The 27,990-nt window shown below is 56.3% G+C and overlaps 1 protein-coding gene, 1 long non-coding RNA gene and 1 pseudogene across 3 annotated transcripts; 1 reads left to right on the forward strand and 2 right to left on the reverse strand.

Annotated features, from left to right (window-relative positions):
- Positions 1-14,144: 14,144 nt before the first annotated feature.
- Positions 14,145-26,841, forward strand: RASD2 (RASD family member 2). Of its 2 annotated transcripts, none has more exons than XM_024579498.3 (3): positions 14,145-14,512; positions 20,338-20,617; positions 23,988-26,841. In XM_024579498.3, the coding sequence occupies exons 2-3, from the start codon at positions 20,347-20,349 to the stop codon at positions 24,515-24,517; spliced, it is 801 nt and encodes a 266-aa protein (XP_024435266.1). In that variant the 5' UTR covers positions 14,145-14,512; positions 20,338-20,346; the 3' UTR covers positions 24,518-26,841. The 2 variants fall into 2 exon arrangements, with proteins under 2 accessions (XP_024435266.1, XP_045043179.1); XM_045187244.2 differs by lacking the exon at positions 14,145-14,512 and adding an exon at positions 17,814-17,881.
- On the reverse strand, positions 19,377-19,901 carry LOC112321890 (cleavage and polyadenylation specificity factor subunit 5 pseudogene; annotated as a pseudogene).
- On the reverse strand, positions 24,712-27,940 carry LOC123478625 (uncharacterized). Its single transcript, XR_006653895.2, has 3 exons — positions 27,837-27,940; positions 27,134-27,318; positions 24,712-24,814 (listed from the first exon to the last, which is right to left on the reverse strand). It is a non-coding gene; the product is annotated as an uncharacterized lncRNA (long non-coding RNA).
- Positions 27,941-27,990: the final 50 nt, after the last annotated feature.

Consider the following 27,990-nt stretch of genomic DNA (forward strand, 5'->3'; position numbering starts at 1 on the left):
CAGAACTTGAGCCCAGCTCTGCCCCCTTGGAAGCCTGCAGGCCTACTCCCTGTAATGTTCCCGTCTCCGTGGGAAGACCAAGCCCCCATTTCCCAGGCCAGGAGGCAGAGGCCCAGAGAGCAAGCACAGGACTGGAAGCCACAGAGCCGTCTACAGGCAGAGTGCACAGGATGGCCTCCCGAGCCCTCAGGCTCACTCTCCACTGCCCCACACCGTCAGCCCTTGGGTGCCATCAAGGCAGGAGCGGGTGGAGCTGGGTGGAGCAAGGAGCTGCCTGTCTCTGGCCACGAGCCAGGACAGGTGGGATGGGCCCTTCAAGATGGCACAAGGTGACCTTTCTGCTCCCTTGTAGCCTGAGGTTGGGTGATCAGATGAGATGATGAATGTGGAGGCTCTTGAGGAGGTGAGCGTGCCACACGTGAGACAGGAGAGCAAGCCCAGAGTCTCGCTGGAGGAAGCAGGAAGTCCCACGCTTGCCTGGTTCACTCCTTCCCTCCCCTCACCCCCACCCCATCTCCCTCTGTCTCTCTTTGTCTGTGTTACTGTCCCCTCCCTCTGTCCCTCTGTCTCCCATTCTCCTTCCCTCCTTTTTGGGAAAATGAGTGGCGGCCCACCCCGCCAAGCAGCACTCAACCAAGATGAGTAATTAATCCCCCATCTTCCTTATCTGGCCCTCTCAGGCTTTGTTCCTTTTGCCCGAAGAAGATTCAGAGACATGTGACACCCAGAGTAAGTTACAGAATTTAACTGAGTTTCTCTGCACAGAAATGTGTAGCCCTCAGAAGTCACTTGATAAAGGAGTCACCGGGTCAACGCGACACCGCACCTTGCCGGCTCCACAGGCGGGTCAGCGTTAGATGCCGGGGCACATAGATGATCTAGGAGTTATTTGCACGTCTGTGTCCGGCACACACCATTTATCTGTCCCTGGAATTGAGTTAGAACTGCTCCGCAGGCGTTTTAGAGATGGGTCCTGACGTAAAGGGAGAAATAGGAGAGTATCACAGGAAGAGGCACAAGCCTCGGGGTTTCTGACTCCGAGATCCGATGAACTGGAGGAGTCTGGAGATATCCGGCCTTCATCCAGGCAAACTAACATCTTTTCTTTCCTTCTTTCTTTCCTTTGGGATGGAGGGTTTATTCTGTCCTAGGCCATGGGAATGCAAAGGGGGTGGAGATAGACACCAATAGGCAGCGGGGACCCGTCCCTGTCCTTCTGGAACTTGGGGCCCAGGGGAGGACAAGGCAGGTGAGCTGGCAATTGAGGTAGAGTGTGTGAAATGCTTTGAAGGGGCAAACGGAGACCATGGGGGCTGGTGGAGGGGCCCATTTGCTGGCACTAGGGGAGGCACTGGGGACATAGGCACAGCCCTAGACAGGCTTGGAGCTAAAGTGACCGATAGCACATGGGGTTCAGCAGACCAAACCCAGCCCTGTGGGTGCAGCCCGCAGAGTGGCCTGGGACCAGGGGGTGCTTTAGAGATGCGAAGGGGGCCCACTGAAGAGTGGATGGTGTAAGCAAAGCCACGGAGCTGGACATGCTCAGAGTGTGCTGAGGGGCTGTGGGAATGTTGGGTGACTCTAGCAGAGGTTCATTTAGGGGAGTCAGGAGGAGGGGTTGGTGAGGGGGTGGAGGCCACCTTCCACATGATGGGGGGCCTGGAGGTCTCTGAGCTGGGAGCAGCCAGGGTGGAGCGGCAGGCTGCTGGGTTCAAGCGGATCACTGCAAAGGTCGGCTCCAGCATGGGAAACATAAGCCAGACCAGGTGGAAGGCTTGTCCCTGCTAGCCATATGTTGAAGAAGGGTCACGTAAGTGCCACCTGGCTTCCTGGGGGGAGATAGCATCTGGGTGGCAGAGAGCACTCCCCGGGGGGAGATGCTTGATGGAGCCTGACAATGATTTATTCAGCAGCATCAGACACCTGCAGTCTGGGGCCGCCGCCGGCCTTGGCCGTTCTCCAGGACTCATTCTGGGTGCGTGCTTGTCTCTTTGGATGACCAGGGTGTGGGGGATGGGGCATGGAGGCCAGCCTAGAGGAAGCAGCCTCCTCCATCTTTAGCTGGGTGGTAGAGGGGACTGGGGGGGGGGTTGTCCAGCCCCCATGGTGGCCCGCGCTGCCTGCTGCAAGGGTCCCAGGGCCACTGCTCTTGCCCAAGGAGCTCTACTTCTAGGCTCACCATTGCTGTGTCCTAGTAATCCTAGCAGAACTCACCGCCCCCAACACCCTGCTGACCCCTCTCACGCTCAGAGTGTGCCCGTGCCCGTGTGTGTGTGTGCATCCGTGTGCACGCTGTGTGCTTGCAACCTGGAGGTGTGCTGCATGTTCATGAATCCAAACTAGCTTTGTGTTAGTACAGACTAAGAGTCGATCATCACTGGAAAAAACAAAGCGAGACAAAAACCAGCTAGCACGTGCGTGCCCCGTGCATAGTACTTTGCCAGCACCTGCTCGCGTCCACATCCCCGCGCTGGTCTCGCCGCGACCCTGAGCAATGGAGAGGGCCGGGAGCAGACGGCCCGACTGAACAAGAAGCAGCCAAGTCTTCCTGACCCCTCGTCCACGGGTCACTGGAAGAGACAAAGGTCTCATTCTCTGCCCCCAGAGCTATGGCGCGTACTTCTTCGGGTCATCCTGACGGTTTTTAAAACTGCGAATTTGGTCATTTTGTTTAAAAACATTGTTTTTATTGAGCTAACGGTTTAATAGCGATCTGGGCGCAGTAGCTGGTTGGGGTTCAGCTTCGCTACTCAACGTGGGCACTGGCAGTGCTTGAAGTCTCACTGTGTGTGATAAAACAAACGCTGTCCCCCTACGACGTCCCACCGGCTTTGGACGTGTGGCCATGAAGCCTGAGCCTGGCCGCAGCCAGGGCACGCAGTTTCCCCAGTGACAATACCCTCGTGTTTTTTTTAAGCAGGCCCCAAACTAAGCATGTTGCAGGCACGATCTCAACAAATCTGACCACGAGCCTATGAAGTGAGTACAGTATTATTCCATGTTGCAGGGGTGGAGACTGGGGTTCAGAGAGGCTCAGTGACATTTGCAGGTACACAGGTTGAGGTGGGGGTGCTGACATCCACATCCAGGCAGTCTGTCCCCAGCGCCCGGGGGAGTCACCGTTAAGCTGCACTGCCTCCCTATGGTCTGGTTTCTCTGCCACAGCAGGGCTCCTCCTCCACTGCCAGGAACCCATGGAGGACCGTGGACCTGGGTAGTGGATGGGGACAGAGGGGGAGCCCTGTCTTGCAGCAGCAACCCCCCAAGGCCAGGGCAACTGGGAGATGCACCTGCATTAGGCTCCCCATCCCGGCTGCTCTCTGCAGCTCCTCACTGCCATCCTCAGTGAGGAACTAACAGCGGTTTCCCCAGTGGGGAAGGGAGGGGAGGGTGGCCGAGAGAGCATCCAGATGGCCCTGCCAGTGAGCGTGGGCTTCATCTGGTCTTTACATAAAAGTTGCTCCGCTCCCCGGATTGCCTTCGATGCAGCCATTTAAACACTTGTTTTGTGTTTATGGTATAGAGGAAGAAATTAAAAGGCCTCCAGGGGAAAAACAGGAAGAAAAAAAATAACCAGGAGTGATTCTGGGGGTTTGTCAGGCAAGATGAGGAGAGAAACCAGGCCTGGGACTGGTTTCAAGATTAGAGTGAGCAGGTGGCTTCCCCGGGCTTGGGCGGTGAGATCCAGGATTCCAGGGGCGGTGATGAGGGGGCGTGTTCTTCTGGTGACTAAACAGGGCAAGCAAACTGCTGATGACTGAGGGCCTGCTGTGTGCCAAGCCTTCACGTATTCTCTCTAGTTCTCTCAACACCCCTGTTTTACAGACGGGGAAAGGGAAGCTTGGCCAATGTCAAGTTGTTGGAAGGTTTCCCCACTAGAATTGCCGGAACGCACACCTTCTGGTCTGCAGCCCGGGATCACACCTGCCGTGACGTAATCTCTCGCCATGCACTCATCCATCCTCTCCTTCACTCTCTTCCTTTAGTCCTCTGGGTGCTCATGAGCTTTCTTGCTTTTCCTCGAACACACCAAGCACATGCCTGCCTCAGAGCATCTGCACTTGCTGTTCCCTCAGTATGGAATGCTTTTCCCACAGATGTCCACCTACCTCGCCCCCTTGCCTTGTTCTGCTGAAGCACACCGCCCCGACCACCTGTCGACAGTGGCTCTCTCACCTGGCCCATGCCATTTTTCTTCACCGTACCGATCACCACTTGACCTTTTTTATGTTATATGTTTATTATATTACAGTTGTGAAATATCTCCCTCTCTCCTCTACAGCCTTAGCTCTTTGAGAGCAGGAGTTTTGTCGGTGTGGTTCACCATTCTACCCACAGCGGCTAGATCGGTGCCACACGTAAAAGGTGCTTAAATAGATTTCTGCTTGCTGAGCGGATGAGCACCTATCATGTGCCAGACCTCATCCTGGACATGGGAGACACACGCATGGTGAAGACTGTCTCCTGCTCTTAGGGAGCTCACACTAGAGAGACAAAGTGAGTGACCACAAGGGAATGGTGGGCCAGGGTGGGTTCCCAAGCAAGATGATTCTCTTTGCCCTGGGGCAGAGCCTACTGAGTGATGCTTCAATATCAGTTCTCCTCTTTTTTTCTTAACCACAGAACCCCAAACTTAGCTGGGCATGAGGTCATTCAGAATAAAGGCCACCTTTCCAAGCTTCCCTGGCAGCCTGGTGTGGCTGTGTGACTCAGTTGTGGCCAATTTCCAGGAAGTATCCTTAGGGAAAGGGGTATGCCCTTCTTCACCCCTTCCTCTGCTTATTAGATTATGATGTGATGGCCAGCCTTGAGCAGCCATCCTGGACCATGAGGATGAGGCCATACCCCAGGGATGGTGGAGCAGAAGGTCTGACCCTGAGCCCCTGAATTAACTTAGCTGAGTGAAAAAATAAAGTCTCTCATTTAATCCACTTTTATTTTGGATTTTCTGTGGCTGACGGTTGAATGATCCCAGTCCTAGCAGATGCAGCCTTGCATGGAATGGGCAGAAGGTGTCTGGCAGACTTGCCTCCCCACACAGCATGAGGTGGCCCCATCACCCACCCAGGGGCAGAAGCTGTGGCTATCCTGTGTCTGGATCTAGGCTGTGGAATAGGGCATGACCCATTAGCCCTGTGAGTGAACTAGCTATGGTAGCATTCAGTCAATCTCCACTCATTCATGTACCTTGTCCTTCATTTATTCAATCACCGCATCATTCACTTGTGAGTTCATTCACTCGTGAGTTCATTCACTCATCTACGCCTGCATTAAAACATTCTGTGAAGCAGGTACCCGCGGGTCTGGGACTCGTGTTCAAGTCGGGCAGGGAAATAGTTTGCAACTGAAGTTCCCCTGGAGACAAGAGCAGAGCAGGCCTAGCCTGTTCACCAGGCCCCAGCCTTGACTGTAGGTGTCTCTGAGAAGTGGTCACGTTCTGGGTTGCAGGAGCTTGCAGTCCCTGGGGGAAGGGCACAGGGCCCTCCAGGTTCCTGAATTGTCTCCTCACTCTTCCTATGGCTGGGCAAGGGCTTCTCCCACCCCTACCCCTGCATGAGAGCAAGGAGGACTTTTGAAGCACATTACACATGCATTATGTCGTGAAAGGTGGCTGGTTGGCAAGAGAAGGGTTTGTGTGTCTTCTGGCCTCTGAAAAATCTATCAAGCATAAAGCCTCTCCTTAGGGCACGATGCTAAGAATGTTCCAGAAGTGAGTCAGAAACTCATAGGCCTTGTACATTTGCTGTAAAACTGAGCCCAGATCCCAGGGGAGGGTGACGTTAAAAAGATCACAGGCAGAAGGGACACCAAACGCTGTTTGAGGCATCCTCGACAGGAAACCAAAAGTGGCCTGGTGAGAAAAAGAAGGGCTCACTGGGTGTTTGCTGTTGGCTTGGAGCAAGCCGGCGCTCTTCCTGGTGTTTGATAGGCCTGTCCATCCTTGGAGACACTGTGGTCAAAATTGCGAGTTACAAGGCAGAAACAAAGCAAACAGATCTATTTCTGTTGTCTTTTGTTATAACAAATCATCTCAAAACTCGGTAGCTTAAAATAACAAGGGTTTTACAATTTCTCATGGTTCGATGGCAGGTCAGACAGGGCTCCTAGTTCACGCAGTCACGGCTGGACACACACGCAGAGTGAAAGCAGAAGCTTCCACGCCTCCAGAGGCCCAGGTTTGGAACTGGCACAGCGTCGCTTCTGCCACATTCTATTGGTCAAATCCAGTCACACAATATCCCAGGTTCCCGCAGCGGGGGGGCGGGGGGGGCAATACACTCCATCCCTTGATGGGAGGGGTCGTGGGTGGCCATATGGACAGACAAACTCCCACCGGAAGTTGATGGGGAGACAGGGATAGGGATCATGGAACCCAGGAGGGAGATGAGGTGTGATTCACACAAATCTGATTTATGCACATTACGGAATCACATTTGTTGTTTAAAGTGAAGCTCACTACTCACCTGCATAGGGCTGGTGCTGGGGTTCTGCACAGTGGGCTCTGCCTCTCTTCCACTACCCCGCTTTCCTGTTCTTCAAATGTCCCCGTGGGCTGGAGACCACTAAAAGGAAAGAGAAACACACCAAGGCCACGGTCATTAGCATCCTGGAACAGTGGACTCTGTTCCTGGCAGATTTCAGGTAGTTGGCAAACCTCTGCCCAACCTGCCCCCGCCAACTTTCCCAGCTCAGGACTTTGAAGTAATGAGCCCACTGTATTGTGTGGCATTAGCAGAAGTGCCAAGTGCCAACCAAGAGAGGAAATAGACCCCTCGCATTCAGCGAGGGTCAGCCTGCACCTGGGGCTTCGGCTCTGGGCTCAGTGGAGGGCAACTCGCATTCATTGAGTGCCTCCTGTGTGCCAAGTGCTGCTGGGCATGTCTGGCGCCTGCTTTTCTCTTGAACTTCATCTTGCTCTATGTTACTTCCCCCTTGCTTTCCAGTCAATGCAGGTGTATTTCAGTTTTTCAAATGGGCTACTCTTTCTCATCCAGGTCTTTAAATGTCCTGTTCCCTTTGCTTGGAACACTCTTTCTGTGGTTAACTCCAAAGCATTCCTCAAATCTTGGGCTCTCTGCCTTCTCTGCTTCACAGTAGGCTCCTAGCCCAGTGTTCTCTAAATGTTTGTTGAATGACTGAGGGATGGAATGAATGTGTCCTCACAACAGCCTGTTTGACAGATGAAACAACTGAGGCTCAGGGAGAACTAGCTCATCCAAGGCCAAGAGAAGGTGAGAGCCAGGCTTAAACCCAAGATTGTTAGGTGGTCAAACTTGTGCCCTTTCTGCCACACCTGGCTTATGAGGATAAATTGGGGTGGATGATGGTGATGGGAAGTGGGGGATGGTACTGGTGGCATAAGTGAGAGTCCAGGCACCTCTCTGTCCATTGCTCATGGGGAGTAGTGCCAGAGCTGGAGGTGGAGCCTGGGCCGGGCCACTGAGCCACACAGTGCTTGGCTGAGCCTGTGAGCCTGGCCTCCCTCAGTCCCTCTTGAATTGAGGATTCACAGGAACTGTTCTGTAAAGAGAGGTGCCAGGCCAGTGGCTCAGCTGGCGGTCAGAGTCCAGAGAGCTGGGCCAGCTCCCAGGTCCTCGGCAATCTCCGGTTAAAGAAGGGCAGATTCCAGGTCGGAATCAGAGGTGCTAACCCCCGAGGAGCAGACAGAATGCCGTGCTGAAGCTGACGCCCCACAGCAGACAGAGCACGGGCCTCAGGAGCCCCGGCAAACTCAGGATCCCATCTGCTCCAGTTAGAGCTGTGTGGCCCAGTTACTTCACCTCTCTGAGCCTCGGGTGTCCTTGTCCGGGAAATGGAGATAATAAGACATCCTCGTAGGGTTGCAGAGGAAGTTAAACGTGTGAATTGCGCAGCGTGTTAGATCAGGGCCTGCCTGGCCAACCGGAACCTGGCAGAGGAAGCCGGTGATAAATGTTAGGCTAGAAGGCCTATTGTTCTTCCATTACCTTTGAACCTCTCCTACCTCAGCTTCTCTCCCATGTAACGTTTTTGTTCTGCATGTTACCTGGGGCTGTAGGAGGACCAGATGTGATTGACAATGGAAAAGACACCTGTAAAGTCTTCTTCAGAGGGCAGGGCTAGAGGCAGTTGCGTTGCCCTGTGTCTCCATCTGGAACATACGAGGCCAAGGCCAAGGGGTCCGATAAACATCTAGAGAGAAGCAGAAGCCATGAGCTTGGGAGATGTTGATGATGATATTGATGACAGATAGGATGGCAGAAATGATGATGGAGTAGATGATGGAGATGATGATGATGGTGGTGATGAAGGAGATGATGATGATGAGGGTGATGATGATGATGATGATGATGATGGTGGTGAAGGAGATGATGATGATGAGGGTGGTGATGATGATGATGATGGTGGTGGTGATGAAGGAGATGATGATGACGGTTATCACGGAGATGACCACGATGATGATGATGATGGTGCTGGATGCATGGATGAATAGGCGAGAGGGCCTGTTACAGCATGTTTAGGCCAACACTTCAGAAGACAACAGAAGTCATCAAGAGATCAGAGGACTAGTTGTCCACACACAGACCCAGATGTTTTTCAGTCCAGGCTCTGCCTCTTGCTAGTCAAGTGACTTTGGGTAAATCACTGAGCAGCTCTGAGCTTTAGTTCTGTCGCCTATAGAATGGGAACAAAAACCCTGCCCTGCTTACTTCCCAGGGAGGTTATGGCCGTGATCATCTTCATACCATGGCTGAATCAGAGAGCAAATTCCAGCCATAGGCAACCATTGCCGCCAAGACGATGCAGCACCAATGCAAGATCTGTTACTTCCTGCCCAGGTGTCTTGAAGCCAGTTAGGTCCCTCCCAGCCTCAGTTTCCTCATTTACAAATGAGTCTAATAGTGCCACCCACACATGGTATTGCGGCCTGGCCAAAATGGGTTCTTTAAGTCACAGGGACCAACCTAGTGCCTGCAGGGAGTGGGGACTTCAGGGACAGTCCTCATTTTGATTCAGAGCCTCTGGTCCACTCTGGTTCTCCTTTCTGGCCACACCCTCAGCTTGGCCCAACCTGAGATGATGACCACGCCTTCCCAGTCAGCACCTCTCCCCGCAAAACTGTGCTGTGGGCCAATCTTCAAGGACTGGATGAGGTCCCAAAGGGCCGCCCTGGGTGGCTGTGCACGCTGCTTACCACTCAAGGGCACTCAGCAAAGGAAATGCAGCTTGGGCTTTCCCCCCTCTCCACAGAGCTGTGAGCCTTAGAGAGGAGCTGCTGCTGCCTGGAGGAGGTGCCTTTTTCTAATTTGCATAAAGACTGCATATGGGCTGGAAGGCACCTGAGTCACCTGCAGTGGGGTTCATGCAGCTTAGAGATGTGGAATCAGGTGGGGCCTCAGCGAGGATCTGACCCAAGTTTCTTGTTGCAAAGAAGAGAGAACTGACCTTTATTCATTCATTCAGTGAACCTTTACTGAACATCTACTATGTGACAAGTACCATCTCTGTGTTCAGCAGGAGGCAGACAGGGTCAGATGAAAGGAAGGGCACAGGTTGTGGCTGGTTCACCTGTACTCCTGCTGACCTTTGGTCTGGGGGCATGCCTCTGTCCTTATCACTCCGCCTCCAGGGATGTTTGGCTAAGTCCTATCATGCCAGGCGTGGTGCCAGTCTACTCCAGCTAGCTGTTCTCTGCACTGACTGGTACCTGACTCTGTGCCTTCATTCCAGCCGGGTTTGTGCAGCTGGTGACCCACTGACCCCTGCCGTAGGCTGAAGGCTGATTTTGATGACTGGGCCTGCCGAGGCCAGATGCCCAGTTAGCAGCTGTGTGGCCCTGGATGGCGCATTCAGAGGGAAAGAGCACTGTGCTAGGAGTTGAGACCTGTGCTCTGGGTCCAGCCTGCCATTAACATGTGTTGAACTTCGTCAAGCCACAAACCATCTCTTTGTCTACAAAATGGGAAGGTCAAACCACATGACCTCTAAGATTTTGCTAACTCTAACCTTCTGGTCAGGGGTTCTCAAACCTTGGCATGTAATGGAATTGCTGGGAGGGCTCGCTCAAACCCACAGGGTGGGGTGGGGCCCCACCCCAGAGCTTCCAACTCAGTGGGTCTGGGGTGAGACCTGTACTTCTACCGAGTCTTAGGTGATGCTGATGCTGCGGGTTTAAGGCCCACACTTTGAGAATCACTGTTCTAGCAGTGCTGACTGTGCATTAGAATTACCTGGGAAAGCTTTAAACACTGTTGATACCAGGCAGATTAAATCCCAGAGCAATTAAATGAGCATCTCTGAGCGGGAGCCTGAGCTTTGTAACTGTTAATATCTCCCTCAGGTGATTCTTACGTTCCGCCAGGGATAGGAGCCGCTGTACGAGGAAGGTGGCTGAGGAGGTGACGGGGCATTGACTGGGCAAACGCCTTGCATCCTTTTGGAAGAATGTCTCTCAGATCCCAGCTCAGTTCTCATCAGCTGCCAGGCTTGGAACAGCCTCCCCGAGCCTCAGTTTCCCCTTCTGTCAGTGGGGTTGTTAGGAAGACTAAATAAAATCCTGCCTCGCTGTGTCTGCCCACCCCTTCCTTCCTCCTGTCTCCAAGGAGAGCTTGTGTGTTTCTCCTGCTCTGAGGCCGTTCAGCCGAGCAGAATTTAATAAGCATTTATTAAAAACTCACAACGTGCAAGATGCGGCCCTGAGTGATGTGGGAATACAAAGATCAACCGAGCTTGCCCCACTCACATGCTAATGGGGGTGGCAGTCAGGCCTGTGTCCCAGACATGAGGCTGGATGTGACACAGGCCACATAGGCAGTGATTGTGACAAAGGCCACTGTGTGCAAAGCCCGCAATTCGAGGCACCTGACAGCATATTTTCATCCTTCTAACAACCTACGAGAGAGCTACTGTTACAACACCCACTTCAGAAGTGAAGAAACTGAGGCTTAAAGGGGTGGTCCGTTCCCCAGGCTCTGCTGCCGAGGGAGCCCAAGGGAGGAGGAAATTCACACGTTGTGGCTAGACTGTGGACATTATAGTTTGAAAGATGTGTGGAAGTTCAATGGGTAAATATAGAGGGGAAAAAAGCTATCCTAGATAGAGGACTTAGCATACACAAAGGCCTGGAGGAAGGAAATCCAGCTTCTTTGGCGAGCTGGAAGGGGTCTGATTTGGCTGAAATGCAGGCTGATGGTGGGACGTGGTGAGAATCGGATCCTGGTTGGAGGCCTTCTATACTGAGCTAAGGACTTTAGGTTTCATATCGCAAGCAGTGTGGAGCCATTGAAAATTACTGAGTCGGAGGTGACATTTTTAGAAAACGATTAAAGTGGTCCTGGGTTATGAGAGAGGTAGGTGACAGGGAGCCCAGTAAGGAAGGAGGTGGCTGTGACAAATGGCCCATGTAAGGTGATGAGGCAAATGGGGGCAGGATGGGAAAGTGGGCACACGGGGGAGGGGCACTGCTGCCACAGAAGCTTCCTGGGGCATTGATCACTTACGTGCACCTGCTTATTTACTGAGCCATTCTGTGCTGGCGGGGAGGGGCAAGGGTGGGAACATGGACAAGTGGGTCTCCCAGAGCCCCACAGCTCTACATGCAGCACCCTTCAATAAGGGGATGTGGTCAGTGGAGCGTGACCCTCTCAGGGCGAAGAACTCCGCTGAAGCAGCAGGTAATGGGTTCCTGCGCGGGGCTCAGATCTGGCCGCCTGCCACATTTCCAGGGTTGGGGTGGGGGAACTGGCCCAGTGGCCTGGATCCTCCTGACTCCAGCCTTCCGGATGAAGTGTGCCACCCTGTCTGCCTCCCACTGCCAAGTTTACGTCCAGCTCAAGGCTCATAACCTCTTTGCGTCAAGCTGAGCACAAACCGTCCTGGGCTGCAGCCAGTTCCTAGAAGCAAAGTCTGGATGTGGACAGCGCACTGGGCTGGGACCCTGCCACTCGCTGGCCGGGTGACCTTGGCCACATACATCCCTTAGCCCCTCTGAGGCCTAGATTTCACTTCCTCCAGTTGCGGGGTTAAACACAAGTAGGGCAAGTGCTGTGCCCTCTGACTAGTCCCTCCCCCAACCTGCCCCATCTTCTCTGCTTAACTTCCCTGGAGAATCTCAAGACAGCACAGGAACAAGCAGGGCAAGCCACTTTCTACCATCGAAGTCCAAGACCAAGGTGGCACTTTTGTATCTCCGTGGACCTAGCATATCATACCCATTTTATGGAAGACACAACCACAGCCCAGAGAAACCCCATGACTGGTCCAGGGCCAAATATTTCAGAGGTTACCGAGGCTGGGCTTGAACACCAATCTCTATTCCGATGGAGCTGGACCCTCAGTTTGGCGCCCCCTCCCCCCCACAGATCCCCACCGCTTATCAAGAAGTGGGAGGGTAAGTCTGTTGGTGGGGGGAGGACTGGCAGCCATCCTCCAATTCTGGCATTCCGGAAGTGAGGGCTAGTTCTCTGGCAGATACAAAGTATGGTTTGACAGACACAGGATTGGTCTCTTCACTGCATCACGGAGAAAACATTCTCTTTTCAGCCTCCAGATAACATGAAGGAGAAAGTCTCCATTGGATGCTAATAGGTTTCGAACACTTCTCCACCACTTGCCAACCCCCCACCCCTTTTCCGGAGGGCACATCTCAAGCCTTGGCAGGCCAGTTTCCAACTAGAACTTAATAACTTTGTTTTCATTGTGCTTATTTTTATTCTTACCTTCTATTTATGGCAAGTGATACTGGTTTCCCATTTAAGGTAGTGATATAACGATTCTCCAAAAAACATGTTTAAGGAAGGGGAACCTGGGTCTTGGATGTACAGAAAATACTAACAAACGGTGTCTAGACAGGGCACAATAAGAATGACTGACGTTTGCCCTCGTTCTAGGTGTAGAGAATGGAGGTGAGCGAGGCGCTGCCCAAGGGCACCGGGTGTGTCCCAGGCAGGGCTCTCGCTACAGTGCTCTCCCAGAAGTGCACGCAGCGCAGACCTCCATTCGGGCGTTCTAGACCAAGTTGACTCCGCGGCCCCTCCTGGCTGCAGGTGCGCGGCCCGTGTGCCATCTCATGGGGTCCTGTGGGCCACGAGACCTCGGGAGGCTGCGGCTCAGGGTGTATAGCTGGGCATCTGGGGATTTCCACGATGGAGGAGGGAGCAGGAGCTGTGGCCCGTGGGCTGTGGCCTGTCCCAGCGCGAGCAGCTGGGGCCCTGGCCGACTGGCGGCGGGCCCTCGCAAGTCACCTGCAGCTAGGATGGTGTGCGTGTGAGTGTGAGCGCAGACGTCAGCCTCCGAGGCTCGTGCTGCCTTCCGGTCACGGAGCGCGTCCCCGGCCACCACCACAGCGGTCACGGTCCCACGCGCCTGGGCACGCGGAGCGCCAGACTGCAGAGCCGGCGGTAGAGGGCGGGGCGGTAGGGGCGGAACCAAGCAGCGGGACCTACCACCCATTGGCTGAGCGCAGTGCCGGGGGCGGAGAGCCAGGAGAAGGCGGGTGAGCAGTCTCCTAGAGGCGGAGGCTTGCGCTGGGCTGCTAGACCCGTGGCTCAGAGCTGCAGAGTAGGTGGGTGGGCGGGTGGGCGCTGCGCGATGGTCGGGTCGTCTAGGGACTCTCGCAGGGACGGCAGAGGGCACCCAGACTGCTGCTTCTGGGACCGCCCTTAGGACCCTGAGCTCAGACCACTTTTCCGAGGGACCGTTGACCTTGCTCCGTGGGGCGTTCGCCTTAGGGAGCAGGAAGGAGGAAGGAGCCTGGGGCCCTGCAGACAGAAAGTTCTCTGGCTGTGGGGGCCACAGGAGGTGAAGTGAGAGGAGGAGCCGGTTTAGGAGAACTCGGAGCTGCGAAACCTTGGGGCGGCGTTCAAGGCCCCCTCCCACACGCGCTCGCAGAGCTCAGCGCCTTCCTCCTCCTGCAGCCGCCGGCATCGCCTCGCAGGGGTTCAGAAAGGAGTCCTGCCTCCCGCCTGAGGAAAGCTACAGAGCGGCAGGCAGCGGAGGAGGCCGTGGCCGAGTGGAACAGCTCTCCACCCGAGCGACCCCCTTTGGGGTGGGCTAGGACAAGTGCGCTCACCCACGCATGCACCCAGAGCCACCTCCAAAGGGCCCTCTGGGAGTCTCTAAGGACTTCCTTTAAGCCCCAGAGTCTCCCCTACCGCTCTCCCCCCAGCCCGGAGCCCCAGGCGGGGACCCCGGGATCCAACGTCTCCGCGCCTCCGGGCACCTGGCTCAGCAGGAGTCCCCCGGGTCGGGGCAGGGCAGGGCCGGCGGCGGCGAGCCGGAGCCCGCCCAGCGCCCGGGCCCCGCGGAGCCCTCGGAACCCACCCATGGGACACCTGCTCCCCGTGCCCCCTCGTCCGGCTGCGCCCAGGCGGGCGCTCAGAGCGGCACAGAGGAAGAGCCCGGCGCAGTGACCCGGGGGCCGCCGCATACCCTGGAAGCCTCGGCGGCCGGGGAGGCAGGCTGTGCCCCGCACCTCCAGGCGCTTCCAGGCAGCCCTCCGAGCCGAGCCAGAGGCCCAGCCCGCCATTCCCAGGTAGGAGAGAGACACCCTGCAGAAATGGGGAGCTGGGTGAAATGAGGAGCCAGGAGAAAAGGATTGAGGATGGTCGGAGGAAGGCTAGGTGAACCTTCACCTGACCAGCATAGTAAAACTGATCCAGCTCCTAATATGTGGCGGGTCCATCAGACAACTCTACGTACCTAGAGAAAATTAAATTAGTTGAGCACCTATTATGTGTCAGGCTGGGTGTGAGGCCCTTTACTCATGCCTGGTGAGAAAGACTTATTGAACTTCTACTCTTACTGATTTGGTGCCAGGAGCTTCCATTTAAGAGCCCATTTAGGTATGAGGAAACTGAGTCTCAGGGAGGAAGAGGCACTTACCCTCCCCAAACACTCCCACCCTCCTTCCTGAGCCAGCTGCTGTCTGCAGACCTGGACCGGGGTGGGGCTGGGATGTGGCCAGTAGGTGCCCTGTCCCCCTCAGCCCCAGTGAGGACCTCCTCTGAGGAGGGAGGATTCAGGAACACCTTCCTTGTTCAGAGTTCCTCCAGCTTTTTCTGGGTGTTTCCTGAGTGATTCCTGCCCAGGATGGGTGTCCTGTCCTCAGCTAGCCAGGGCCCCCCTCCCCCACCCAGCACCTCCGAGGGGCTCCCTCTCACCTCTCCTCCTGTTGCCCTCAGCCCTGGGAGGAGGATGGAGAATGTCGTCCAGGACCTTATGGGATAGGAGATGGGGCTGGGAAGGGCAGCCAGCTCAGAAGACCATGATTCAGGCTTCCCCTGGCACCAGAGAGACAAGATGGGTCCCCCAAAACCTCTGCCTGTGCTCCAGACCTGCCCCACCTGGATGCTCCAAGAAGCCCCCCAACTGCCAAGAAGCGCCACAAAGCAAGGGGCCCACTTGCTGTGTGCCAGGAGCTGTGTCGGCCTCTTGGCTTCTCACTGGCCTCCCAGGGCCACACTCTGTGTTTGTTTCTGCCATATCCCTCTGAGGGAGGACCGACTCCACCAGGCCAGGCCACCATTTACCCAAGGTTGCTGAGCTGGTGGGAGGCAGAGCTGGTCTGCTGACAGCTGCTGCCCTCCTGCTTCCTTCCATCCTGAGCTGCCAGGGAGGGCAGGCTGGCTTTGCGAAGCCCTCAGCATGGGCATGGAGACCAGCCTACCCATGTGTGTCCAGAGAGACTGGGGTGTGCCTAGTGGAGGTGGGGGGGGGACAGTGCAGTGATGCTGCTCTGGGGTGCTCACAGGGAGGAGGGTGCGTCCAGACTCTCATTCTCCTGCCTTGCTCAGCTGACCCCTCCACCTTCCAGGCAGGCCCTGGGGGAGGGGCTCAGGGAAGAAGAGGGTGACTGCAGAGATGCATTCGCTGGGAGCTGCTGAGCAGGGTTTGGGGGAGAGCCCTAGGCAGGGTGCCCACACCCAGCTGCCTGTAAGGAGAGAGCGGGGGTGAGAATGAAATAGGGTCATTTCCCTGCCTGACTCCAGCTGAGGCTTCACAGAGTCAGACACTGTTTTGAGACTCCGGTTTTGGCCTGGGGGTGGGTCTTCACAGAGGTGAGAGCCCAGGCTTCGGAGCCAATGGCCTGAGTGTAATCCTGAACCAGCCAGTTACCTGTGTGAACCCAGGCAAGGTGACTCCAGTGTCCCTATCAGTCCAGTGGGTCCATGGTGGCCCCCTCTTCACAGGGCTGTTGTGAAGTCATTGGAATTAGGCACAGAGTACCCAGTGTGATGGAAGCCTACCTGGCTGGGGTAACTATTCTCCCAGAATGGCCCCACCCCATCTCAGCTCCAGGCCTTTCTGCCTCCCAGGGGCCCTTAGAATGGCCCCTGTCACAGAACCAAGTCACCAAGTTGGCCAAGTCACAGAACCTGCATTTGGGTACTGGTGCTGCTGCCAGTTCCCATTAACTACCAGGGTGGCACGCTGAACTCTACAAGAGCCCTTTGAACTCCAACCCTTGTCTGCGTCTCACTGTGTAGAGTCAGCCTGGCTAGAGATAGGGAAGAACAGGCCATGGAGGAGAAGAGAAGCTGTGCCCACAGCGCTGCCTACGGCACCTCCTCTGGGGACGGAGAAGGGAAGAGAGGTGTGGGGTGGAGGCAGGGCCCACAGGGGTGCTGTCACCTGGCGTCCAGGTGTCTGGTGCCTCACAGAGCCCCATGTGTCGGAGGCCATATGAAGACTCACATTCTTCTCTCAAAGAGGAAAGCCACAGATCTTTTTCCCTCCTTTGCCTTTCTCTGACTCCCCACCTCCTCTCTTTGTGCCTTAGCCCATTCAGTCACTGATATTAGCACGTCCATACCAGGAGCCCTAGGGGTAGAGGTTGGGGCAGGCAGTGATGGAAACGAACACTGTCCCTGGGGGCTGCTGGCCTCCTTCCTTCTCAGTCTAGACAGGTGACCACCAGCAGAGTCAAGCTCCCTGCAGAAGGACTTGGGGAGGGGGAGATGTCCTGGGGTGGGGCCTCTCCCTCCCCCATCTCTGCTGAAGGCCCAGGCTGGCTCATCCAGGCCCAGAGAAGACTGGGAAGGGTTTGCTGCTAATGGTCTGGCACCCCCCACTCCCCACTGCCCATCTGTGAGTGTGCCCAGGGCACTGAGACCCTCTGCATCACAGCCCCTGGGCCTGTCAGGCAGGGTGGGCCTGGAGGGAGAAGCCCCAGAAGGAGGCTTCAGGTGAGCTCCAGAGGCAGAGACATTTGCTTCATCCATTCATGGATCACTTAATGAGCACCTGCTGTGTACATGGCACCAAAATCCTGTGGGATACATTGAAAGATGGCTTCAGACATGAACTGGGTGAGTGATGTGGGAGGTTGAGGCTTGGACCCACTGTCCCAGCTCCCTTATTGAACTCATGGACCAATCACGGAGCTTCTACGCACCAGGGGCCTTATTTGTGAAACGGGGAAGATAATGTATAGGGAGGCAGTGAGGAGACCCCATAGCACGGGGCAGACTGCCTGCCTGCCCTTCCTCTCCTGGTTACGGGCTGTGTAACCACGAGCAAGTTACTAAACTTCTCTGTGCAGTAAGAATTTCTCCATCTGTGAACTGGGAAAACTCCACCTGCCTTCTGGGATGACTGAGGGGTAAAGGGGGTTATTACACGTTCAGCACTTGGAACATTCTGACATATGTTAACTGCAAAATAAATGACAGCTATTACTGTTCTATACTTAGCACAGTGCTGGGCACGTGGCAGGGGCTTGGTTCAGGGTGACCGTTATCCTGGCTGCAGGCCTGGGGTCACAGTGTGCTGAGCGAGCTCATTGTGTGAGTCTCTTTGTAGCTCATTCACTGACATCGCCTTGGAATCGGCCCGGGCGCCCTACGGCAGTATGCACGCGGCAGAAATTGACAAGTGCTACCAATAAGAGATTTTTAAAAAGGTATTTTTGAGAGCCGGTTTCTTGCCCAGCAGTTCTTGGTTGGGCAGGTGGGCAGATTCAGATTCCTGGATGACCTGACAGGACGGGTGTCGGGAGACCCACACGGCGGGCGCTGTCTCCACCTCCCGTCTCCCGGCACCAAGGCAGATCCAACAGGGGATGCTGGAGAGAGCCTTTGGGTAAATGGGCCATCGGGTGGTGGGGGGGACCCAGGGGTGGCATCGGAGCTAGCACATACAGCCCTCTGTGCCTTCTCTGAGCAGAGGAGCTGCACAAAGACAGCCCCCATTTTCCCACCCTGCCAGCACCACCTTTTGTGGAAGCCCTGGGGGGTCGATATTCCAGCAGGCCAGCCTGCATCCATTTCTAGTTCCTCTTCTCTAGAGAAGGGAGGGATTCCTGCTGCAGTGAGTGGGGGTCAGAGGAACCTTCAGAGAGGAGGGGGCATTGAACCAGACCCTGAAACATAAAGGGAGGAGGGTCTTCCAGGGGAGGGACTAACCTGAGCTAAGGAGCGGAGGCAGACCTCAGACTGATGGAGGATGGGGCCCGGGTGCCAGGGCGATTCTGCTGGGTGTGCAGATGGGAGGGCAGGGTGTCTGGGCTGTGAGGGGCCTTTGGGGTGGGGCTGATGGCTGCAGCCCCTGGAGGTTCACTTATGTCACCGGGGGTTTGGGGCTTGGATCCATTTCAGCCTTTTTCTACAAGGCCAAGAGGCTCCCTCAGAAAGTTCTGGGTACATCCAAACCTGTGAAGCCTTGGCATCGTGAGGGAGTTGCTCATGGGTCATTTCTCCAACACCCCCGCACCCTTGTCCAGGTCTCTGGGCCTCCTGAGGTGGCAAACTCCCAGGGCCCCGGGGGCAAATGCTACTGGGCAGCCCCAGGCTCGGGCCTGGAGGAGGCCGTCTGGACCGGCCTTCCCCTTCCTCTGGGAGGGCTGCGAGGCCACAGCGTCCCCCACATCATGCCCACAAATGCTCTCATGCCCTTCTCATGTTGTGTCCGGGAGTCACAGGCTTCTGGGAAGCCAGCGTTGGGAGGGGTCGGGGAGAGAATAGGCTCTAAGAAGAGCTTTTTTTCTAAGAATTTTTGAAGTGTAATGCGAAATTAAAAAAAAAAATGCAAATAGGAAGAAGCCCACTTTCTTGAATGTATAAAAACATATGAGTAGAAACGAAAGCAAATTAAACATCACATATGTGATACCACTGTCTAATTCTTCATATCAATTTGACTATTCAAACAATAGAGAGCAGGTGGCAATTGAGGGTTTGGGAAAGAGATGAAACACAAACCCGTCTCGACCACGTTTATTCTGTAGTGGGCAGAGCTGTGCCTGCAGAGGCGGCTTCTTTTCCTTCTCCCCCGCGCAGGCCTTCAGCTGCGTGTCAAGCTGAGCCTGCTCCACAGCTGGGGGAGACGAGGGATGAGGGGCCCGTGTCCTGGTTCACGTCAGACAGTTCACGCAGTGGCGCAGCCACCAGCTTGTCATTTTAGGCTTTCTCTTGAACCTGAACCATAAACAACAACTTACGTTCCTTCAGTTCTATAATTTGTGCGGGGACACTGAGAAGGTTCAAAATCTCGTCCCCGCCAGGGACCCATGCCGTCATCAGTGACCCAGTCTTGCAGGGCTCCCCCTTGACGACCTAGGATCTCTGTCACTAAGCATTCAGGTCCTTCTGTGTCATCTTCTCTGGGGTTGAGTTCACCACCAGGGAGTGTGAAGAAAGTGGTTCCCACTGTAGCAGTGACACGTGGTACTCAGGCACAACCAGAGCCCCTTCTCCAGTCCCCCTCGTTCCAATTTTATCAAATTCCTCCCCCATGCATTGAAATCTGGTTGTAACAGAGCCGCCCTTCTCACAGAGGGGGTCTTTTGTCCAAGGCACGAGTGGGGAGAGGGAAGGTGTTGATTGTGTGCTCCAAGGTGAGGGGCGTGGCCTGCTGGATGTACTTGTTGCCGGATTGGTGGACGCCTAGGGCCAGCCCATCCGTGAGCAGTTGGGCGGCACCATTTAAGAGTTGACACTTCTGAGACTTGGCCAGGCAGCCAGCCCTTTAGAGCAGCCCTGTGAGTTGAGCCATTTTACAGATAAGAAAAGTGGCCCCTGAGGAAGTTAGGCTAGTTGCCCAGAAGCAACAGTGAGCTAGTGACAAAGAGGGGCTTCAAGCCCTAGCAGTCCCATGCTGGAATAAATAAGGGGGTGAATGAGTGAGTGAGTGAGTGAGTGAGTGAGTGGAAGAATGACGGAGGAAAGACACAAGAGCACGAAGGAATGAATGGACAGAACTCCAAAGCCCCTGAGAGGGACCCTGGTCCCCCATTCCCATTTTATGGACAGAAACATGAGACCCACTCAAGAGCCAGGCAGAGGGGGCCAGCGCCTCCAACAAGGGGCTGCAGGGCTGCAGCGGGGCCTCCTGACGCCTGCTCCCCACTCTCTGCCGCAGCCCCGAGCCATGATGAAGACCTTGTCCAGCGGGAACTGCACGTTCAGCGTGCCCGCCAAGAACTCGTACCGCATGGTGGTGCTGGGCGCCTCTCGGGTGGGCAAGAGCTCCATCGTCTCTCGCTTCCTCAATGGCCGCTTCGAGGACCAGTACACGCCCACCATCGAGGACTTCCACCGGAAGGTCTACAACATCCGAGGAGACATGTACCAGCTGGACATCCTGGACACGTCCGGCAACCACCCCTTCCCCGCCATGCGCAGGCTGTCCATCCTCACAGGTGGGTACCTGGGGTGGGCACAGGTGCCACATATGTAGGCGTGTGTGCTTGGCACTTCACAGTTTGCAAAGCACTTGCCTCTCCGCCCTCTGAGGTGAAGGTCACAAGAAGCCCCCATGCACTGTGACGGTCAGGTCAGAGAGGTGCTGCTGTTTGCCCGAGCAGCTGTGGGAGCTGGGGCCCAATTTCCATCCTCTCCGACCCCGGGTCAGTCACTCATGACCCCTAGTGCTGCCTTACAGATCAGGAGCTGACTGGGGCGGGTACCGGGGCTGTTCCACTCCCAGGGACAGAGGGGCTGCTGCCGTCCTTCTCAGGGAGGTGACTCAGCCTGTGGTCAGTCTGCTGGGCTCAGGTCTCTTGACACCCCCTGTTCTTGGCCATCTCTGAGAGTGGTAACAACAGGACCGGGCAGTGAGGGCCCTGCCCACACTGGGGGCTCGGTAATAATTGCAGTAACGGTGGTGGCGTTAGCTAACACTTACTAAGAGCTGTGTGCCTGGACCCAGTCTTAGAGCTTAGCATTTACTTCTTTAACCCTCACAACTAGCCTAGGAGATAGGTGTTTGCCTCCCTTTTACAGGCGGGGAAGCTGAGGCCCGGAGAGGCGAAGTCACTCTAGTGGTAACACAGCTGGTAAATGGAAATCCATCTCCTGCTTTCCCACGAGGCCGTCCTGTGGCCTCCTAGCCCTGTCAGGAGTGGTGGGAGGCAGGGGGAGATGGCTGAGCAGTCGGGGACGATGGGGGCAGGTGCAGATGTGGGCCTGGGCCGTCATCTGTGTGACTCAAGCAGTGTCGTGTAGTAGTTCAGAGGGCAGGCCTCGAAACCAGGCTGCCTGGGTCTGAATCCTGGTTCCCCTGCTTCCTGGTTTTGTACCGGACACAGGCTGTATCTCTCTGTGCCTCGGTTTTCTCGTCTGCTTGTTGGTATCACATAGCAGCCATCCCAAAGGTCACTGTGAAAGCTAGATGAGTTAATGGATGACAAGTGCTAGGTGAGCAGATAGTAAGTGCTCAATGAAGACTCATCCTAAATTAAGGCTGCATTTGCAGCATGCCTGCCGCAGCCTCTGCACACTTGCGTCCTGAGCCCTGCCCCTCCCATTGCTGGGCAGTGATGAAGGGGAGGAATGAGCACCACCCTCCGATCACTGCAAAAATGCCCCCCAAATCAGACACTTGTGCACCAAGAAAACCATGCCATGCCCACCCCTCCCCCCACACCGCGGGCAAACCCCCTCTTGGGTTGCCCTGACAAACAGCTTCCTCCTGAGACTGTCCTCGCTGACCACCGGGCACTGATCGCACTCAGACCCCTCAGCCCACGTTTGGGAGACACGGTGTGCGGATAGAAGGGCCTGGGTGGGCCTGGGTGTGAGTCCCAGTCCCACCATCACATGGCCTAGACCTGGGACCGGAGGTCTGAACCCCAGTCTCTCCAGCTGCCCAGTGGGCATGACTGAGCCTCCTCCAGGGGTGGCTGAGAGCCCTGGAGGGAAACACGGGGGTGGGGGCACTCCCAGCACACAGTGAGTATTGCAGGAATGTCCGCTCCTGGGCAGGGGCCTGGGAGCCCCACCATGTAAATAAGGCTAGTGCCAGAGGGAAGGAGAGAGATGCAGAGAGGGACCCCATGCGTAGTTTCAAGATATATTTTTAATTACATAAATAATATATAAACACACCCTCCTTTAAACAGACAGACAAGGCTAAAAAGCCCCCTTGACGCATGTCCCCACCCCCAGGCTCTGCCCCTCCTGGGAGTGGCGACCCCATTGGCCTGGTGTGCAGCCCTCTGCCCCCCCCCTCCCCCCCGCAGACATGGCGGCTTTCATGTTTGCATCCCCATAAAAGAGTATTTTTTTCTGTCTCTCTCGTGCATATACCATTCCGAGCACATCTGTCTGCTGCTTGCTTTTCCACTCACCAGCCCGCACCTCATTTTCCAACCTGGTGCTGGTGCACAGGGCACTCTGAAACCATCAGTTCCGCCACCACCCATTCCTTCCCGCTGCCAGCCCCGCTGGCTGACTCTGAAGCTGGGCGCCTCAGTCGTACATTTGAATATGTCAAGGCTGCTGAACCCTCCGGGGCCCAGGATTAGCCTCACAGAACGGGTCTGGCAGCCCGCGTGGAACTGGTTGCCAGGCTGGTGCTGCCCACGCCTGTCACTCACCCCGTCCCATCCGGTCCCGCCCACTCAGCCACTGTCGTGTGCTGGGCACCGGGCGGCGAGGAGAGGATGACAAAGTCCCCCCTGCCCCAGCGCTTACTGTGCAGAGCACACCACTGGCTGGAACACAGCTCTGAGTGTGGCATGTGTGATTATAGCCACAGCTGTGCTCTGGGGTCACTTGGGCCAATGACTGATGCCTCTGAGCCTCAGTTTCCTCGTCTGTAAAACAGGGATCTTGACATCTCACCAAAGCGAGGAAGGTCCTTTGAGCGTGAGACTGTGATCACCATAGGAAGATCTGGAAATTGGGGTGAAGGCACCTGCTCTCTCTGCCACCCCTGCCTCCTCCACATCGTACCTGTTTCAGATTCAAAGGCCTTGAGATGCAGTGAGCTAAACTAGGGAGAGTGTGGGCCTTGGAGGCCAGCGTTTGCTTATTCTTTTGAGATTTATTCAAGAAGCAGAAGGCACCTACTGTGTGCTGGGCACTGGCTAAGTGAGGGTAGACGTGGGCCTACCTCCTGGCAGGGCCACGTTGGAGCTGTGTGATCTGGGGCAGTTGCTCACCCTTTCTGAGCTGCAGTTTGCTCTCCTCCACCGTGAAGATAATGAAATCTCACAGAGGTTTTGTAAAGAGTCAGGGAAAAAATGGGCAGGGAGTGTGTGACCCATGCAGGCTCCTGCAGGGGCGGCTTCTCATTATCATCATTGCTACCTAAGGCCACCGACCAGCGGCACTGCCGTCATTATCTCTTGTGATGCTCAAGGTCGCCCCATAAGGCAGTGTTTCATGCACATGGGACCGACGGGGACACGAAATTGAGGGAGGCTGCTGCGTGGCCCGCTGAAGGCCGCGTGGTAAGTGGAGGAGGCAAGATGTACACCTAAGCCACCTGTTGCCAGCAGCCTGGGTTCCTGCCCAGCGTCAGGTGCGAGATTCCAGGCCCTGGGGATGTGCCCCAACAAGATGGGCAGGACCCCTCCTGTCATGGAGATTGCATTTATTATTATTCCAACGCTGCCTCCACAAGCTCGAAATCACGCACAGCCTCCAGCCCTGCAGGGAAATGTAGGCTGAGTTAGCTGTGTCCCCACCGGGTTCTGCCACCGATAAGCTGCGTGGCCTCATGGGGAAGAGGCTGGCAGGAGCCGCCCTCGAACTCACCACCGGCGGTTTCTCTCCACCCTGCAGGTGACGTCTTCATCCTGGTGTTCAGCCTGGACAACCGCGAGTCCTTCGACGAGGTCAAGCGCCTCCAGAAGCAGATCCTGGAGGTCAAGTCCTGCCTGAAGAACAAGACGAAGGAGGCGGCGGAGCTGCCCATGGTCATCTGCGGCAACAAGAACGACCACAGCGAGCTCTGCCGCCAGGTGCCCACCACCGAGGCTGAGCTGCTGGTGTCGGGCGATGAGAACTGCGCCTACTTCGAGGTGTCGGCCAAGAAGAACACCAACGTGGACGAGATGTTCTACATGCTCTTCAGCATGGCCAAGCTGCCGCACGAGATGAGCCCCGCCCTGCACCGCAAGATCTCCGTGCAGTACGGCGACACCTTCCACCCCAGGCCCTTCTGCATGCGCCGCGTCAAGGAGACAGATGCCTACGGCATGGTCTCGCCCTTCGCCCGCCGCCCCAGCGTCAACAGTGACCTCAAGTACATCAAGGCCAAAGTCCTTCGGGAAGGCCAGGCCCGGGAGCGGGACAAATGCACCATCCAGTGAGCGGGAGGGACGCTGGGGTGGGGCTAGGGCAGTGCCTTACAGGAGGTGGCCCCAGATGCCCGCATCCCCCCATGAGAACTCAATGGCAGTTGTATTGGAAGAGCTCTGGCACCAGCGTGGAGGATCCCAGCCGAGAACCTCTCTCTGCACCTTCTCTCGCCTTCCTGCCACTTCCCTCTGATTCCGTGGCTCCCTGTGGTTCAGCTCTTCCGTGTGGGGATGGCTCTCCGCGGAGCAGGAGATGAGGTCGGGAGACACCTGGGCTCACTCAAGGACCCAGGGCAGAGCCTTCCTGTCCTTGGGTTGTAAGAAGCACTGATGTCAGAGGGGACCGCACCCCTGCGGCCACTGGATGAAAGCAGCACCTGGGTCGGATGGGCGAGTGCTGTGCTGTCCTGGCGTGAGGTCCAGCTTGGTTTAGGCGGCAGTTAGGAGACCACCCCCACCCCCCACCCCCACACACACTCCCAGTCTGGAAACTTGCCCTCTGGCTCAGCTGTTTCTACTCCTGACCGCCCGCCCCCCCCACCGTAACCCACCCCACGTTGGCCCCTGAGTGTCCCTGACATCAAGCCAGGAGCATCTGTGTGTTTGAAGGGGAAGCAACCATGTCTCCTGGACCATATCCTGCTCCAGGACCAGCTTCCTTGTCCGCCTCCTCTCCCAGGTTCCTCCCGTCTGCTGGCTGTGCTGTGCGGTTACAGCCGTTCTCCTGTCGTGTGTAGCTGTAGCATAGGATGGGAATCCTGGTACTGTAAAGCCTAGTAACCCCTTGTTGGCCAGGCCCCCCCAGGTCAGACCCCCGCCTCCCCCGCTCCCCGATGGGGCCTCCCGGCCTGTCTGCAGCTGGACACTGCCCTCCATACTGAGCTGTACAGTTTACACTTGCACAGGTGGGGCAGGCTGCTGGGACCGCTGCTGCCCCAGCCACCCCCACCCCTACCCCCCACCTCGGCTTGGTCAGGACAGAGCTCCACCTGGAACCAGGCTCTTCTCCACTGTGCTTGTTCCTCAAGCATTTATCGAGCACCCGCTGGGTGCTGGGTCCCCTGTGTGCAGGGAAACCACGAGGGTGAGTGATGCACTTTACAACCCCAGGGCCAGGGCCTTCCCCGGGCCTGGCCTCTTCCCCTTCACCCAGCTGGCCTCTGCCTACCCCGCTGTCCCTCTGCCTGCTGCACACGCAGCTGTCGGGAGGCTTGGAGGAGCAGCCTGGGGCCAGAGCTGAGCCCGGGCGAGGTAAGGGGAGCAGATCCAGGGGGTGTTTTCCTCAGGTCTGGGATTGGGCTGTACTGGGCACCGGGCCTGGCAGTATTTGAACCTCTAGACCAAAGGTTCTTGTCATCAGCTCTTAACACATTTTGTATTTTAATCTCCAGAAACATATTGATGTTCAGGGCCATAAGGAACCTCAGTGGTCACCTAGTGACTCTTTCCAAGGCCCAGAGAGGGTAAGTCGGTTGCTCCAGGTAACACAGCAAGTCTACGAGTGGCAGAAGCAGGGCTAGGACTGGGCGCTCAGCACACACCGTGATGGACGTCCTCTCTCTGAGCTTCCCCTGAGGGCTGCTGTGATTCTGTGCACATTCTGCCCATGTATGGAATGTACACACATGTGAACACACAAACACACAGACCCTGGCCCAGCTCTGCCCACCCTACACCCCGCCCTGGCCCCTGCTGCTCAGGGCAGCAGCCCTGACCCTGCTTCTGTGCCCCTGCCCTGCCCGCCTGAACCCTCTAAGCAGACCAGGTACCTTGGCTAGGACAGGTGTGTGGCCTGGTCTTACCCAGATCTCTGTGAACATTCTCAATTAAAATGGGTTTGTTTCTAAGCTGTGTCCTTGACGCTGTGTCTTTTCTGTATGTCTAAGAGAAGGGGTGCCTCTTCCCCCACCAGAGCTGGCCTTTCCCTCCCCAAGTGGCCCCTGCCTGGGGCCCTTGCTCCGAGCGCCGGTCAGAGTCACTCTTCAAGGTGAAGTATGTGGGGGAGGCGGAGGAAGAAAACCCCAAGCCTCTCTCGACCCCTACCCTTCTGGGCCCTGTGGGTGTGGGTGCTGAGAGTCTGTGACCCTCTGGGGTGGCCAGGTCAGACAGGGGAGGCACCCTGGAGGCCGGCAGCCCTTTGGAGTCACCCTATGTCTGAGTTCTGTGTGGCTCCTGTAGAGCATCGATTTCGCCCCTAGAGACGTTTGCCAATGTCTAGAAACACTCTCGACTGTCAAAACTGGGTGGGTGGGGCATGTTGTGTTACCAGCATCCGGTGGGAGGGGGTTAGGGATGCTGACCACCCTCCAGTGGCCAGGACAGCCCTACAGTAAAGAGCCACCCTGCTCTGAATGGTGGCAGTGGGTGGCCTCCTCACTTGGACAGTCAGCCCCTGAGGCACGACACCGCCCAGGTCTGTATGTGGTTGACAACCACGTACAACTTTCTGGATGCTCCTTCCTAACACTGGACAAGCAGCATGGTGGCCCTCCTGGGAAATGAGGCGGGCTGTGGGTGACGTGGCTGGTGGAGGGAGAGGGAGGTCTTGTCCCTGTACAGCCCCGAATGTGCCACCTTGGGCCAAGGCTTTCCCTGGGCAGAGGGGAGAGAAGGGAAACAGCCTCGCACCAGCTGCGGGTCCTCCACGCCTCCTCTCGGGCCATCTGCAGATCTTCAGCTCCCCCAGAAACACGCTCCTCACCGTTTGTCTGTTTGCAATATCGTGTTCGAAACGGCACAGCCGAGGCAGTGGCAGATGGGGGATTCCAAACCAGAGGCCGTGGAGCTCCATGTGGTGAGGATGGGATTTACATCTGGGAGATGGAGACAGGTCCGTTGACCAATCAGCAAAGGCCACTGAGTGTGTAGGTGCAAGGCCAGAGGTGGAGGTCAGGTCAGGCCTTGCACCTACACACACAGGTCCCTGCGTGCCAGGAGCTCACGATCCAGCGCAAGAAACCCCTGCCTGCATACCCACAAAGCAAGGTGAGCCCCCTTACAGTGGAGGCAAAACCGGGTGAACCTGGGATGAGGGGAGCCAGGGAGAGCTCCCAACCTCTGCCCACCCGGTGGGGGAGGGGAGCCCACCTCCTTTCTCTGCTCACCTGGGAGCCCAGCTCCCTCCCACCTTTTGCCCACATGGGCCAGAGCAGGTCAGCGTGGGAGGCAAGTCAATGCGACGCTTTCCCAGACTTGGGTTTTGTAAATGTGTAACGTGGCGGCAGATGCTCCCGCCGCACCGCGGGTCAGCGCTGTGGCACGAGACAGGCTAAACCGGGAGGCAGCTGGGTGCGCCAAACCGAGCCTCCCACAAGCCTCGGGCCCAGCTCACCTCCTCCAGGAGTGACTGCAAGTAAGGCGCATCCTCTCCCAGGTTCCAGGTGGTTCCGCTCTAAATGGGAGGTGGGGACCAGCCCCTTGCAGCCCTGTGTTGTCTGCAGGAGAATTAATATTCCTATTACATAACCCACAACATTCCGATCATT

Source organism: Desmodus rotundus, chromosome 3 (assembly GCF_022682495.2).
Source record: "Desmodus rotundus isolate HL8 chromosome 3, HLdesRot8A.1, whole genome shotgun sequence".
In the NCBI taxonomy this organism is placed as follows: domain Eukaryota; kingdom Metazoa; phylum Chordata; class Mammalia; order Chiroptera; family Phyllostomidae; genus Desmodus; species Desmodus rotundus.